General features: G+C 41.2%; 1 protein-coding gene across 1 annotated transcript in view; it reads right to left on the bottom strand.

Annotated features, from left to right (window-relative positions):
• SPIDR (scaffold protein involved in DNA repair) overlaps window positions 1-17,516 on the bottom strand; it is a 1,142,289-nt gene that overhangs the window by 25,465 nt on the left and 1,099,308 nt on the right. Inside the window, exons 15-16 of the mRNA XM_082258691.1 lie at window positions 6,526-6,730; window positions 5,946-6,092 (exon numbers count right to left, since the gene is read on the bottom strand). Coding sequence (XP_082114817.1) covers window positions 5,946-6,092; window positions 6,526-6,730 — 352 coding nt within the window. The remainder of the gene's footprint in view (window positions 1-5,945; window positions 6,093-6,525; window positions 6,731-17,516) is intronic.

Genomic DNA, 17,516 nt, shown 5'->3' with positions numbered 1-17,516 from the left:
CAATTTAAAAGGAAAGAAATTGCCAGGACCAGAGATCCCAGCAAGGAACTAGGTCCTTACTCCTGGCTAGGCAGAAAAAAACGGAGTGCCTATAGCAGAGTGTGGGTGTTTACCCCCTGCAACTGCCCATAGGCGTAGTCAAGCGTTTTCCTGCCTAGTGTGCTACTTCTGTAGGGGGGGAAGTATAACCCAATGGTTAAGAAGAATCAGGAGCTGTGTCCGTCAATGAACAAAAGAGAAATTTAATCTTCAGCCAATTGGCTTACACTTAGAAACCCGCACATCAAGACGTAGGCAGTCAATCAGATTCTGCCAAACAAATAACGTCTAATGAAAGGAATCTATTGGACAGCAGATTTTTATATCTGCGTTCTGTAACAGCCCTCTAAATGCTGAGATTTCACTGGTCAAGTACAGGGCTGTTACAGAATGCAGAAATAAAAAATTTAAATTACCCTGTGCTCGTTATAGCTATCAACAGTCCGGATTTTATTAAAACAAGTCCTTATGTTGGTTAAATTAGTAAACTATGAGAACTAATGAAAGTGCCATATATAATCTATATATTAAAAGAATAGAATCTGAACCTCCGGAACCTCTCCGATTATATAGATTATACAGTATCTCACAAAAGTGAGTACACCCCTCACATTTTTGTCAATATATATATATTTTTTTTTATACTGACACTTTGCTACAATGTAAAGTAGTGAGTGTACAGCTTGTATAACTGTGTAAATTTACTGTTCCCTTTAAAATAACTCAACACATAGCCATTAATGTCTAAACCGCTGGCAACAAAAGTGAGAACACCCCTAAGTGAAAATGTCCAAATTGGGCCCAATTAGCCATTTTCCCTCCCCAGTGTCATGTGACTTGTTAGTGTTACAAGGTCTCAGGTGTGAATGGGGAGCAGGTGTTTTAAATTTGGTGTTATCGCTCTCACTCTCTCATACTTGTCACTGGAAGTTCAACATGGCACCTCATGTCAAAGAACTCTCTGAGGATCTAAAAAAAAAAAAAAAAAAAATTGTTGCTCTACATGAAGATGGCCTAGGCTATAAAAAGGTTGCCAAGACTCTGAAACAGAGCTGCAGCACGTTGGCTAAGGCCTTACAGCGGTTTAACAGGACAGGTTCCACTCCGAACAGGCCTCGCCATGGTCGACCAAAGAAGTTGAGTGCACATGCTCAGCGTCATATCCACAGGTTGTCTTTGGGAAATAGACAAATAAATGCTGCCAGCATTGCTGCAGAGGTTGAAGGGGTGGGGAGTCAGCCTGTCAGTGTTAAGACTATACGCCGCACACTGCATCAAAATGGTCTGCTTAGCTGTCGTCCCAGAAGGAAGCCTCTTCTAAAGATGATGCACAAGAAAGCCTGCAAACAGTTTGCTGAAGACAAGCAGACTAAGGACATGGATTACTGGATTTAAGTCCTGTGGTCTGATGAGACTAAGATAAACTTATTTGGATCAAATGGTGTCAAGCGTGTGTGGTGGCCAACAGATAAGGAGTACAAAGACGTATGGTCTTAGCACCGACAGGCTGACCCCCCACCCCTTCAAACTCTGCAGTAATGCTGGCAGCACTCATACGTCTATTTCCCAAAGACATCAGCTCCCCATTCACACTTGAGACCTTGTAACACTAATGAGTCACATGACACCGGGGAGAGAAAATGACTAATTGAGCCCAGTTTGGAAATTTTTACTTAGGGGTGTACTCACTTTTGTTGCCAGCGGTTTACACAATAATAGCTGTGTGTTGAGTTATTTTGAGGGGACAGCAAATTTGCTGTTATACAAGCTGTACACTCACTACTTTACATCGCAGCAAAGTGTCATTTTTTTTCTGTATTGACACATGAAAAGATATAATAAAATACTTACAAAAATGTGGGGGGTGTACTCACTTTTGTGAGATACTGTATATAGCACCTTCCTTATTTCTCATAGTTTACTAATTTAACCAGCATAAGGACTTGTTTTAGCATATGTAAACAGCTTTCAAACAACACGTGAGGTATCGCCGCAAACGTTAGAGCAAGAGCAATAATTCTAGTACTAGACCTCCTCTGTAACTCTAAACATGTAGCCTGTAAAATATTTTAAAGCATCGCCTATGGAGATTTTTAAGTACTGAAGATTTGGTGTCATTCTACAAAAAATTGGGCTAACTTTACTGTTTTTTTTTATTTACAAAACTGTTTTTTTTTTTAAATGCATTTAAAAAATTGGTGCGCAAATACTGCGTGACATAAAATGTTGCAAAGACCACCATTTTATTCCCTAGGGAATCTGTCTGAATTTTGTCTGCTACAAAAAAAATACATAAATAAATAAATAAATATATATATAAATGTTTGGGGTTTCTGAGTAATTTTCTAGCAAAAATATCATGATTTTTACATGTAGGAGAGAAGTGTCAGAAGTGGTTAATTACCATAAGTAATATACAAATAATTATTATATATTGTTTTTAAGGTAATTAACTATAACTTTAATAACTGTACTCAGTCGGGTGGCTAAAGGCCCGTACACAAGATAAGAAAATCTGAAAGAAAATTTTGTCCGACGACCGATCTTCCGATTTTCTGATTGTTAGTATGGTGCTTTCGACGGCCGAAAAAATCCTGATATGCAGGCTATAAAATTTTTATCATCCGTCAACACAACGTCCGATTTTCGTCTCATTAGTACAGTTTTCGACTGAAAAAAAATCTTAAGAGCAAGACTAGGCATGCTCAGAGACGAAAGAACACATACAAAAAAATCCAACACGACATCACTTCTGAAGTAGAATTCTGTCGTACGGGAAAATTCGTATGAAAATAACCTCTTCACTTTCCACATCAGACTAGCATGCCACAAAAAACGGACGACAGATCGTTCGATAATCTGATCGTGTGTACGGGGCTTTAACGGACAAATGACTGAAATTTAAAGTTATAACTTCAAACAAGTAATTTCACAGTAAATAGATAAAAAATAAATGATGTTATAACATATTGCATAATAATATATTATTTTGCTTGATTAAAAAAGTACCTTGTCAGCAGCAGCAGATTCTCTCTCTTAACTTAGTGAGAAAAACAAGGGATTATGGGTAAAACTTTTTTCAGTGTAGTTAAGAGGGCTTTTTGTCTTTTAGACACATGCCCCCTTCTATGCAGGACAGCCTCCTCTGCAGGGTTTTTATTGGACAGCTTGGACCAATGGTGCTTTACCATTGGTCCAAGGCTCCAAGCTGTCCATTGAGCACAGTGCCTCTGACAAGAAGTCAGAGGCACTGTAAGCTCATCTCGGTCTGCTGTAAAAAGCTTCCGACAAGCTGCGCAAGGAGTCCAGTATCACTGGGACCAAATCTGGGGTCTCTGTGACCCCCGGGTCACCGAGCTAGGACCCTCAAAGCTCAATTAAATGTTCATGGCAGGTGGGGCTATGCCTCCCCTGACTGCATGTCCCTGACACACACACATACAGTGGGTACGGAAAGTATTCAGACCCCCTTAAATTTTTCACTCTTTGTTATATTGCAGCCATTTGCTAAAATCATTTAAGTTCATTCTTCTTCCTCATGAATGTACACATAGCTCCCCATATTGATGGAAAAACACAGAATTGTTGACATTGTTGCAGATTTATTAAAAAAGAAAAACTGAAATATCACATGGTCCTAAGTATTCAGACCCTTTGCTGTGACACTCATATATTTAACTCAGGTGCTTTCCATTTCTTCTGATCATCCTTGAGATGGTTCTACACCTTCATTTGAGTCCAGCTGTGTTTGATTATACTGATTGGACTTGATTAGGAAAGCCACACACCTGTCTATATAAGACCTTCCAGATCACAATGCATGTCAGAGCAAATGAGAATCATGAGGTCAAAGGAGCTGCCTGAAGAGCTCAGAGACAGAATTGTGGCAAGGTACAGATCTGGCCAAGGTTACAAAAAGATTTCTGCTGCACTTAAGGTTCCTAAGAGCACAGTGGCCTCCATAATCCTCAAATGGAAGACGTTTGGGACGACCAGAACCCTTCATAGAGCTGGCCGTCCGGCCAAACTGAGCTATCGGGGGAGAAGAGCCTTGGTGAGAGAGGTAAAGAAGAACCCAAAGATCACTGTGGCTGAGCTCCAGAGATGCAGTCAGGAGATGGGAGAAAGTTGTAGAAAGTCAACCATCACTGCAGCCCTCCACCAGTCGGGGCTTTATGGCAGAGTGGCCCGACGGAAGCCTCTCCTCAGTGTAAGACACATGAAAGCCCGCATGGAGTTTGCTAAAAAACACCTGAAGGACTCCAAGATGGTGAGAAATAAGATTCTCTGGTCTGATGAGACCAAAATAGAATTTTGGCCTTAATTCTAAGCGGTATGTGTGGAGAAAACCAGGCACTGCTCATCACCTGTCCAATACAGTCCCAACAGTGAAGCATGGTGGTGGCAGCATCATGCTGTGGGGGTGTTTTTCAGCTGCAGGGACAGGACGACTGATTGCAATCAAGGGAAAGATGAATGCGGCCAAGTACAGGGATATCCTGGACAAAAACCTTCTCCAGAGTGCTCTGGACCTCAGACTGGGCCGAAGGTTTACCTTCCAACAAGACAATGACCCTAAGCACACAGCTAAAATAACGAAGGAGTGGCTTCACAACAACTCCGTGACTGTTCTTGAATGTCCCAGCCAGAGCCCTGACTTAAACCCAATTGAACATCTCTGGAGAGACCTAAAAATGGCTGTCCACCAACGTTTACCATCCAACCTGACAGAACTGGAGAGGATCTGCAAGGAGGAATGGCAAAGGATCCCCAAATCTAGGTGTGAAAGACTTGTTGCATCTTTCCCAAAAAGACTCCTGGCTGTATTAGATCAAAAGGGGGCTTCTACTAAATACTGAGCAAAGGGTCTGAATACTTAGGACCATGTGATATTTCAGTTTTTCTTTTTTAATAAATCTGCAACAATGTCAACAATTCTGTGTTTTTCTGTCAGTATGGGGTGCTATGTGTACATTCATGAGGAAGAAGAATGAACCTAAATGATTTTAGCAAATGGCTGCAATATAACAAAGAGTGAAAAATTTAAGGGGGTCTGAATACTTTCCGTACCCACTGTATATACACACACTACTGTGCAAAAAATTTAGGCACATGAAAAAAATGCTATTTCAGAAATAAGAGTTGTATAACTTTTCCTTCAAACCATCATCAATTCTAATAGGTACAATTGCACACACTTTTTGAAGGATCTCCACAGGTAGGTGCACCTTTGAGAACTAACTACAAATCTTCTGTGGATGTAGGCTGCCTCAAATCCTTCTGTTTCTTCATGTAATCCCAGACAGACTCAATGTATACAGTAGATGCCATAATGCAGTTCTCTTGCCTGAATTTTAAGCAGTCTAATATAACTGAAAACTCAGTTAATTACCTTTGCTCTGTATGAAGTAAAGTGGAACTTATTTTTTGTAAGCAACAATGTGGATTGCTAAGTGTGGTAATTAGCCATGCTAATTGGCACCACGCTGCAAACACTGCCCTCAAACAATTTATCTAACTGTTCTTGATTGCAGGTTTCACACAATATTAAACACAGATGCCAGCCAGCAAGGAAAATACTGCAGCATCTGAAGATGTGTCTGGGAGATTTAAATATAACAAAATATCTTTCTAACCTCTGGTGCTCACTTTTGCCTCAAAGTACATTCATTGTTCACGTAAACTAACATTGTTAGAACTGTTAGGCAAAGATAATGACACACGTATTATTTTGTAATGAAATGTTAAGAATAATAAATATTTTATGTTTAAAGAGGCAACCTAATTTGCACTGACATGTTGCAGACACATTAGTAACAGCATTCTCTGCACAGGTCTGATCTGACTCATATTAAGAAAGAAAGTGTTTTTTGACATGTGCCTGTCATTTTTCTCCCAGTACCAACCTGTCACAATGCGCAGAGAGTTTGCCTCTGTTGCAGAATCCAGTTTGTCCAGTATAACAGGGCCAGTCAGCTTGTTAATGACAGAAACCTGGGATAAAAGGGGCTTTTGTAATGAAAGCACTGTGCGTTCTACACAAATGATTTTGCCTGCCAAAAAAAAAGATAAAAACAAAATTTGTGCTGCCAAATCATCCATAAGAGTAGCTTTTGACTAATGTAACTAGATTAATGCATAGTGTCACAGAATTAAAAAAAAAAAAAAAAAAAAAAAAGAAATCTAAAGTATACCGCAAAGCAAACACAATAGGCAGTATATAGTCTAAAATTAATTACATTTTTAAACAGGTCTTTACTTGAATCTCTTATCTCTTCTGGTGTATAGAAGATTATGGAAATTTCACAAAAGGCTCCTTACTCTGAATTCCAAAATTAGAAATCCTCAACAATCTCATAGCAAGAACCACTAGCTGCACCAGCAAATCATTTTAGATATTTTATTTCAATACACTTACACAAAGGTTACATATTTTATACATCCTTTCCAGTTTTGAGAAGATAATCTGCTACTCTGGTAACTTACCATTCTCTTTCACTGCATCTTTAAAAAACATCTTGCAAATTAACTTTTTGGCAAGGGCCTCTAGCACCCTAGTGTCCACTGCACAAGAAGGCAAGACACACACTGAGAGAATTTTAGGGATTCCAGATGTCTCTGGCGTCATCTGAAGAGTAGCATCCGTCACATATATCCAAAACTCCTTCTGCATTGGCAAGTTACCTTGTATCTGTAATGTGAAAATTCTGTTACTAAAGGTTTACTTTAATTATGGAAAAACAAAGTCAGATGTTGATGATGCAGTTAAAGTGGAAGTATAGTCAAATACTAAGCCTAAACCTACTTCCAACCCCATTATAAGCTTATTCTAACTACCGTGTAAAGGAAAGAAGTCTCATGCTGTGGGTAATCCAGTCCGTTTGCATCATCTTTTCAGCAGTGGGCTTCAGTGAAGAGGAGAGATCACCCACACTGGCTGCAGAGCCTGGGTGATGATGTCACCCATAGGCCTACTATGGAGCATCCATTTTTTGGCTGTCCCTTCTCTACACTGAAGCCAGCTCTGAGACCCAATCATGTGACGAGATTGGAGCAGCCTTAAAATAGGTAAGCATACAGATCTTTCCTTTCACAGCATAAATAAATTAGGCTTAGAATGGGTGTGGGAGTAAGATTAGGCTTAGTTAGTATTTGACTGGAATTACACTTTATGCTTAATCCTTGTAGCGTATAAAGGACAGTTTATGGAAAACTGTCTATTTCCTTACTTTACTTTTACATGTATCGGTAATATTTTCCTTTTGTTAACCTTCTATCTATCCTATTCCCAAGTGTATATATGCCCAGTCTCATTTTGTGACATCAATAAGCTTAAAGAGTTACTAAACCCACAACAGGAAAATCTGTCTATAGATGCAGAATAGCATGCTTGTTATATTCACTATACTAGTTACTATTCTGTAATGTAAGTGATTCATCCTTTGCATAGTGTAAAAAGGCTGTGTGATCCTATATGTACAGATCCTCCCCCTCCTGCAAGTTCACTCTGGACAAGTCCAGATAAGCACAGTAAGGACCCTTTCACATATACGGACCGTTCATTTCATCAGTTCAGTTCTGTTTTTTTTTTTTTCATCGTTTTTTTTCAGTCAACATCAGTTTCACATCTGTTTTTTTATCCGTTGTTATTCGTTTTTCATCAGTTGTAATCAATTTTTCATCCGTTGTCATCTATTTTCATCCATTTTTCGTCTGATCCGTTTTTTTAATGGATGAAAAATAGGACTTTCATCCGTTCAAAAAACAGATGTTGACAGAAGCGGATGAAAACGGATGTAAATGAATGATCACCCATTTGCATCCGTTTTTCCATAGGAATGCATTGATGTTCATTTTTCATCCGTCAACAGATGGATGAAAAACGGACGAACGGTCCGTATGTGTGAAAGGAGTCTAAGTGTAGTTCAGCTCCCCATGCTCAGTTTGGTCTCTTATTCCTCAGAGAACACTTCTTGGTTTTAGCTGAGCTATTTAGGTCACATGGTATTAACATCACACATATGGGCATGTATACAGACAGCCCAGTCCCTCCCTCCCTCCTCCTCTATGACCAGTAACTAAAAAAAAAAAAAAAAAAACAGTGGGTGAGATGTCACATCTTGATTGATGGATGATTTTATTTTTTCCTTGGGAGGGTACATATGATCAGCACAGGGCCAATCAGCACTGTCCAGACATGTTCTGACAGAGAATTAGGCCCCTTTCACACATACGGGCCATTCCATTAATCCGTTTTTTATCAGTCAGCATCAGTTTCACATCAGCTTTTCATCCATTATAAGTTTTTCTTACGTTGTCATCCATTGTCATCAGTTTTTCATCCGATCTGTTTTTTTTTTAACGGATGAAAAATAAGACTTTCATCCATTCAAAAAATCTGATGTTGACAGAAGCGGATGAAAACGGATGTAATTGAATGATCATCCATTGTCATCCATTTTTCCATAGGAATGCATTGATGTCCGCTTTTCATCCGTCAATGGATGGATGAACAATGGACGAACGGTCTGTATGTGTGAAAGGGGCCTTTAAGGCCCCTTTTTACACATGCAGACCATTGATTTCATTAGGTTAGTCACGTCAAAATGGATAAAGTATTCATCAATTTTTCATCCATTTTTCATCAGTTTTCATCAGTTTTTCATCTGTTTTTCATCAGTGGTCATCAGTTTTTTTTACATCCACTACCAATGCAAAAATGGATGAAAAACTGACCCTTTGTCAGTTTACATCCATTTTTTGTCCTATCCGGAGCTTTGATCAGTTTGAAAATGGATGAGGATGGCTGTGGATATAAACTGATGTAAATGGATGATCATCTATTTACATCTGTTTTTCCATAGAGATGCATTGATGTTGGTTTTTGATCCATCAACGGATGGATGAAAAACAGACAAACGGACAGCATCTGTGAAAGGGGCCTCCTTTCACACATACAGACCGTTCGTCCATTTTTCATCTATCCGTTGACGGATCAAAAATTGACATCAATGCATTCCTATGGAAAAACAAATGTAAATGGATGATCATTCGTTTACATCCATTTTCATCCGCTTCCATCAACATCTGTTTTTTTTAACGGATAAAAACGCCCTATTGAAATTTATGAAAAATGTATAAAAAAATTTATGAAAAACTGATGACAAAGGATGAAAAACTGATGTTGACTGACAAAAAAACAGATCATTCTTACTGGGCTCCCAAAAAACTCAGAAGAGCCTGGAAATTTGGCGCCGGAGGAAGGGGGTTGACATCCTCTTCTGCCTGGAAAAGTAACCCAGTGGCTCTTTAGCCACTCAGGCTCATTTTACCACCTTCAGAATCGCCAGCACTAAAAAATGATATCTTGGGCATCGTTGCAGCTGAGGGAAGGATAGGAAGTGGTTAAAAGAGAAGAATGAAGCTCCTTTGGCCATTCTTTTCTTGTGGGTCATGAGAGTTAAATTTTGCTCTACTGTGACCAAGAATCAGCTGACAGTGGGCTAAAGTTCAGAGTTAGAGCCGGCTGTTACCTGACGTCACTGAGCCTCTCCAGTTTCTGGATGCATCCCAACAAGACAGCCTGAGCCAGACACTCCCACTGAGAGCCTGACACAGCCGCTCCCATCCCAATTCTTGCCCGGGGCTCCAGTGAGTGCTGGGAAGGTAAAGCACAGAGCGACGACTGTAACGAGTCACATGACACCGGGGAGGGAAAATGGCTAATTGGGCCCAATTTGGACATTTTCACTTAGGGGTGTACTCACTTTTGTTGCCAGCGGTTTAGACAATAATGGCTGTGTGTTAAGTTATTTTGAGGAACAGCAAATTTACATTGTTATACAAGCTGATAACTCACTACTTTACATTGTAGCAAAGTGTAATTTCTTCAGTGTTGTCACATGAAAAGATATAATAAAATATTTACAAAAATAGACCCCCGCCGAGCCAGCTCGCTTCCGCGGTGATCACACACACTGGGAGCCCAGCAGCAGGTACCGCAGACTCGATGTCCGCTAGCACCCACTGATCCTTCAGTAGAGAGGCAGAACGGCGGTATGCCTATGTAAACAAGGCAGATCACCGTTTTGTCAGTAGAGAAGGCATGGGTCCTGTTTTTCTGCAAAGCAGGGACATTAATCCATGCCTTCCCCTAGTAAAAGCACCTCCCACAGTACACAAACACACTAGCTAGGCACACAGTTAATCCTTTGATCGCCCCTGATGTTAACCCTTTCCCAGCCAGTGTCATTAGTACAGTGACAGTGCATGTTTTTAGCACTGATTACTGTGTTAGTGTCACTGATCCCCAAAAAGTGTCAAAAGTATCAGTTAGTGTCCAAATGTTTGCTGCAATATCGCAGTCTAGCTATAAGCCGCTGATTGCAGCCATTACTAGTAAAAAAAAACTTAATAAAATATCCCATAGTTTGTAAACGCTATAACTTTTGCACAAACAAATCAATATACGTTTATTGGGATTTTTTTTAACCAAAAAATATTTAGCAGAATACAAATTGTCCTAAATTCATTAAGAAATTTGATTTTCAAAAAAAATATTGGATGTTTTTTACAGCAGAATGTAATATATATATTTATTTAAAATTGCCGGTCTTTTTTGTTTATAGCACAAACAATAAAAAATGCAGAGGTGATCAAATACCACCAAAAAAAAAACAAAAAAAAACCCAAAAAACAAACAAACCTCTATTTGTGGGGAAAAAGGGACATACATTTTATTTGGATATAGTGTCACATGACCGCGCAATTGTCAGTTAAGGTAATGCAGTGTCGTATCGCAAAAAAATGGCCTGGTCATAGGGGGGAGGTAAATCTTCCAGAGGTCAAGTAGTTAAAAGTCGAAGTTTATCGTAGAATCACTCTGTGAGCATTAAACAGCCATATAACACATGTAAATTGATAAATTTAGAGCACCAGGTGTGACTTCTGTCCAAACTCTGGGTGTCCAGTAATCAGAATTGGAAACTGCCAGCCAATTACCAGCGATACTATGCAACAGAAATTTGTAAGCTGCCATTGTTAAAAATTTTTAACAGTTTAAAATCGTACCTGCCTCTAAATCTAGATGATCCAAAACAAGCATGTAACCAGGGAAGTCAGCTGATCAGAACATCGAATCTGCATATTTGTTTCAATTTCGAGGCTCAAAGTACCCCAGTAGTTTCCCAGGACAGTGGTTTTTTTTTTTTATAATGCAAGTCCTATAATTTACCATATGTATGATGTACACATTCATAGCATTAAAAGTGGTATGTATTTTACTGAATGTTATAGCCATCTTCGCTGCTATCTCATGAGCAATATATAATGTTTTGTTAGGTAACCAGAAAGTTCAACATGTTAACAAAAGAGAAGCACATAAATCTCACACAGAAAAAATAAAGTTGTAATGACAAGTTGAACCTGGATGATTACTGAACCAAAGCCTCTCCCACTCAAGTTTACATTCTTCAGAAACTGCCTGCCAGGGATTGCTCCCACTCACAGCTCACAGAGACCAGGTTGTCAGGTGAGTGTCATTAATTTTTTTCTTTATTACTTCCTTTTTATTCTCTGGGTGACAACACCGGATATAATGTCCTTATTCAATGTTGATACAATAAAGGCACATAATGTACGACTAAATTCATGTTCATGCTGGTAGCTATATGAAATGCAGGATAATTCAGAAAGCAATGCTCTCTATTGGAACACAGTTTCACTTACATGTTGCATTATGGCATGCTTTGGAAAAAAAAAACTCAGACAAGCTGCATTTTCGGATGCATTTCTCGCTTCAATAAAGTCAACTGATTGGTATTATGAATAGGATGTGCACATTTAAAAACACATGGCACTATGGGTAATGGTATGAACAAAGCCCCAAAGTCGACTGGTGCTGAGGGGGAATACAGGAGTTGACACTGCTAACCTCCTTCTAGGAATGCTAATTCCCCCTCTTTCATATTCTTCCTCTAGTCCACTGCAAGTGAAAAAAAAAAAAAACTCTTCTGATCTGCAGTCTTGTAATGGAACAGGAACATAGTATTGAAGCTAATGAATCACTAATGGAACCAGGCAAATAGCATTTTAAAAAGGAGATCATTACTGGTAGCATCTCAAATTCACTCACAGCATGAATTTTATTAAAACTCCATTTGAAATATCCACTGCCTTTTATATATGTAGCAGGTTTTCCAGGCCATGGTTACCGGTGACGCCTTCAGCCCATTTAAGCTGAATACCCAAGTGTGAGATTGGAGACCAGGACCATTCCGGCATCTTTTGTTTGTTTTGTTTATTTGATCATGGGGACGGGAGAAGGGAATGAGTGGAATACTCCTCTGACTCAAACTAGATACAACTTGAGACACTCTGATGAAAAAAATGCTTTTCAGCGCTGTCTTGACGACGGCTGGATGCCGACCAACGCTTGTTGGCGATTGAAAAGTACTGACTTGTTGAACTGTACTTGGACTTGACTTTTGACACTCTGGTTAACTCAAAAGGTCCTGGACTGTACTGAGAACTGACTCTTGACACTCTGGTTGGCTCAAAAGTCCTGGATACATCTCCCTCCAGTCCTTCCTGACTGAGTTAGCTCCTTGTAACTGCTTGTGCTGCTGCAACTCTTAACACTGTACACTACACACTATACACTTTAACACTTCAGGGCCCAACCGCTGGTGCCCCCCTTACACTTCAGGGTCCTCTCACTAGGCACCCCCTCTACACTGCAGGGTCCTCTCACTAGGCACCCTCTTTATACTTCAGGGTCAACACTGGCACCCCCTTTACCGCTAGCTAGCTCCTGGATCCCCTGGACCTTCCCCGGAGTGGTCCCCTCTTAGCTAGGCAGACCCCCAGGGGCAGTTTTCAGTACTCACAAACTGGGAAAGCTTTCCTGAAACTGGACCCCCTCAGCTCCCCTGGTCCTCGGCACACCAAATCCTCTCTGCAGCTCAGCTCTACTCTCTGTCCCCTCAGGCAAGCCGCCCGGGATGCCCAATGCTTCTGAAAGGAGGAGAGACAGCCGTCCTCTCCCTCCTGGGACTCTGCTTCCCACCAAAGATGCTTCGTCATGCACTCCCCTCAAACTTATATCCACTCCCAAAATCCAGTGGGGCAGAATCTGCCTTTCTGGGGTAGATACAGGCCTGAATGTGCAATTGATTGGGTTTCCTCCACTGCCAATGAGAGCCCTCTCATAGAGCACAGTGGGGAGACTCCCCAGTCTCAACAGCCACACCTGTAGAGACATGACAGCCCAGCTGAAAATCATGGCCCTGCTGTTAGGCAGCCACGGCCCACTATACTTTTCCTAGCACCTACCTTGTAGGGTGCTACATCTAAGATTTGTGAACATGGTATCTTCCTCCAAACAGAGTTAAATGAAACAAACGCCAGGCAAAATCATTAAAGTAACTCTGTTATGAGAGAAGTATGAGGACTGCCATTGCAGGCCTCCTCAGAATGCCAGAAGTGGTATTCTTTAGCCACAGTCCTGGAGCTAGCATGCTATAGAGTAGAGGTATTGAAATTCATGGAGGTCTGGTCAATAAAATTTTCTTCCAGCAGAGGTTTGAGTCTCATGTTTGTGCCACGATTTAGATCCTTCATATCACAGCCCCTGCCCACCCCTTATATTACAGTTTTCCCTTTACATCTGTGTCATCAGTCCACCCCTTACGTCACAGCCCTCTTCACATAACAGTCCACCCTTTACACCACAGTTCCCTCTCTAACATTGCAGAACCCCCTCTTCACAATACAGCCCCCCTTTACAATTAAAGAACCCACTTTACATCACAGCCCCTCTTTACAATACAGCCAACCTCTTTACATTACAGTGCCCCATTTATATCACAGCCCCCTTCCTTACATCACAGTTCTCCCGCCTTTATATCAATGTCCTCAGCCCCCACCTCACATCACAGTCCCCCTCCCCTTCACATTAGTGTCCTCTGTCACCCCTTCACATCACAGCCCCCCGTCCTTGCATCCCAGTACCCTATACAGCCCCACTTCCTTGCATCACAGTCCCTCTCACAACCACCCCCACATTTCTTTGCATCCCAGTTCCCCTTCCATAAAAGTCATCTCCATTTCCACCTTCCAATCACAGGGCTCTTTCCAACATTTTCGAAACAGGCAGGTAATTGGTTGCTAGGACCGCCCTACTTCCTAGCAACAAAACACTGGCTTTCTTAGTTAAGTTATGCAGCTCCCACCCTCTGTCTAGACATGCCATGCCTTCTACTTGCTATAAGGATGAAATCTGTGGTGGCAGCGGGGGAAGAAGAGGAACACCCAGGATGCCAAGTGGTGGAACCATGGTCTGGATAGGACTGTCATTTGGCCCACATCCTGATCATGATCCGTCATTTAGTGATGCCTGTTGTAGAGTGTCAGAACTACTTGTCTCTATACTTGTCCTGGGACAGCAAGTCAGACAGCATTGAGCTTTTGCTTACTTGAGAACTGATTTTCTCCTCATTTCTCCTCTTCAAAAGCAGCTGAAGCAGGTCAAATTCAGTTCAATTGCACCTACAATGAAGTCTAAATGATCAGAAGATGATGTCAAAAGCAGCATTTACCCACTGAAACCCATCGAACAACCCTAACGCTTAAGCAGCCTATAGGTGAGTTATTTTTTCTCATTCAACCAGTGGGTTGAATGAAAATGACTCAATTCCCCTATCTACACACTCAATGTGGATGGGGAAATCTTTACCACTCAGCCTTTGCATTCTGACAGCGGGGAGATATCCTGCCCTCAAAATACACTAATCAGCACTGCCAACTATATGTAGTAGATCGGCTTCTGTACAACCAGCCTGCCCATAAATGGATCAAAACTTAGCTGGTCTCTGTTGAACTGGCCAGATTTTGATCCAAGTGTGGCCAGCTTTCAAATGGATATGTACTATTGTTTAACAGCAATTTTAAAGTCTTACAACAACCCTTTAATTGGGTCTAAAATTTGACTGGGCTTTTTCTAAGACATTCACGTTCTAGATTTCTACCAGTCCAGCCAAAACTTTGGCAGCATGTGTAGGGTTCAGCATACAGTATCTCACAAAAGTGAGTACACCCCTCAGATTTTTGTAAATATTTTATTATATCTTTTCATGTGACAACACTAAAGAAATTACACTTTGCTACAATGTAGAGTAGTGAGTGTACAGCTTGTATAACAGTGCAAATTTTCTGTGCCCTCAAAATAACTCAACACACAGCCTCTAATGTCTAAACCGCTCGCAACAAAAGTGAGTACACCCCTAAGCAAAAATGTCCAAATTGGGCCCAATTAGCAATTTTCCCTCCCTGGTGTCATGTGACTCGTTAGTGTTACAAGGTCTCAGGTGTGAATGTGGAGCAGGTGTGATAAATTTGGTGTTCTCGCTCTCACTCTCTCATACTGGTCCCTGGAAGTTCAACATGGCACCTCATGGCAAATAATTATCTGAGGATCTGAAAAAAAGAATTGTTGCTATACATAAAGATGGCCTAGGCTATAAGAAGATTGCCAAGACCCTGAAACTGAGCTGCAGCACGGTGGCCAAGACCATACGGTGGTTTAACAGGACAGGTTCCCCTCAGAACAGGCCTCGCCATGGTTGACCAAAGAAGCTGAGTGCACGTGCTCAGCGTCATATCCAGAGATTGTCTTTGGGAAATAGATGTATGAGTGCTGCCAGCATTGCTGCAGAGGTTGAAGGGGTGGGGGGTCAGCCTATCAGTGCTCAGACCATACGATGCCGCACACTGCATCAAATTGGTCTGCATGGCTGTCGTCCCAGAAGGAAGCTTCTTCTTAAGATGATGCACAAGAAAACTCGCAAACAGTTTGCTGAAGACAAGCAGACTAAGGACATGGATTACTAGAACCACGTCCTGTGGTCCGATGAGACCAAGATAAATCTTTTTGGCTCAGATGGTGTCAAGCGTGTGTGGCGGCAACCAGGTGAGGAGTACAAAGACATGTGTGTCTTGCCTGTAATCAAGCATGGTAGTGGGAGTGTCACGGTCTGGGGCTGCATGAGTGCTGCCAGCACTGGGGAACTACAGTTCATTGAGGGAACCATGACATACTGGGGCAGAGCATGATCCCCTTCCTTCGGAGACTGGGTCGCAGGGCAGTATTCCAACAAAATGACCCCAAACACACCTCCAAGGCAACCACTGCCTTGCTAAAGAAGCTGTGGGTAAAGGTGATGGACTGGCCAAGCATGTCTCCAGACCTAAACCCCTTTGAGTAGTAGTCAAATTGTTATATCTTCAAAAGCTGCTCTAAAGGGGAAATTCCTGCTTGCTTTATAGTAAAAGCCAAAATCAGGCATTTTGTCTACATCTATTACCCACTATATTAATCTCTTCTCTTGATATTGGTATAATGCATGTAATGAACATGTTAGTAACTGATGAACTCTAAAAGACAAGTGTCATAGATAACCTTATCAAGTTAAGGTGAAGTTTCCCAGCCTGCCATTGTTATTAAATATTGATTATGAGTATGCATGTATCAGCCATACAATTCTCAACAATGTTAGTGCTAACCCCTCAAAAAATAAAATCAATTACTATAGTAACATTTTGGAAAATAAGTTAGCATACTTACCTTACAGGTTTAGATCGTGGGTTTGATTCCAACCAGGGACACTGTAAGAATTGTTATCCCTATGACAATGTAGGTTTCTAACAAGAATTCCAAAATAAGAAAGACATGAACCTTTGACTATCCTACTTCAAAACTGAGGTTTCAGTTAGGGACATTTTCTGACTTTCTTGATCTACACACTTGTCCACAGTTTGTGAAGCGGATAGTATTAAAGTGATTGTAAAGGCTCTTTTTTTTTTTATAATAACAAACATGTTATACTTATCTCTCATGTGCAGTGGTTTTGCACAGAGCAGCAGATCCTCCTCTTCTCGGGTCCCGCTTCGCTGCTCCTGGCCCCTCCCTCCTTTCGAGTGCCCCCACAGCAAACATCTTGCTATGGGAGCACCTGAGCCGAGCTGCAGCTTTTTCTGTCCATTCAGACATAGAGCTGCTGTTCTGCCCCCTTTCTCTTCTCATTGGCTAACTGACTTTAAATGACAGCAGCAGGAGCCAAAGGCACAGCTGCTGTGTCAATTAGCCAATTAGGAGAGAGTCCCGGACAGCCAAGGCACTCGTTGACATCGCTGCATAGAGATTGGGCTCAGGTAAGTATTAGGGGGTGCTGGTGCTACACACAGAAGGCTTTTTATCTTAAATGCATAGAATGCATTAGGATAAAAAACCTTCTGACTTTACAACTCCTTTAACCACTTCCTGACCGCCCACCACAGTTTTATGTTGCTACTTTGACGTTAAATACCGGGGTTATGGCAGCAGATAGCTGCCATAACCCCAGTATTTTTTTTACAGGGGAGGGGGCGGTCCTCTTTCATATAAAAGTGGTCCCAGCAGTAGATTCGCTGCGGGATCACTT

The sequence above is a fragment of the Pelophylax lessonae genome, assembly GCF_965119305.1.
Source record: "Pelophylax lessonae genome assembly, chromosome: 5".
Classification (NCBI taxonomy): domain Eukaryota; kingdom Metazoa; phylum Chordata; class Amphibia; order Anura; family Ranidae; genus Pelophylax; species Pelophylax lessonae.
The sequence above is the reverse complement of the archived record's forward strand: the minus strand, read 5'-3'. Positions and strand labels throughout refer to the sequence as shown.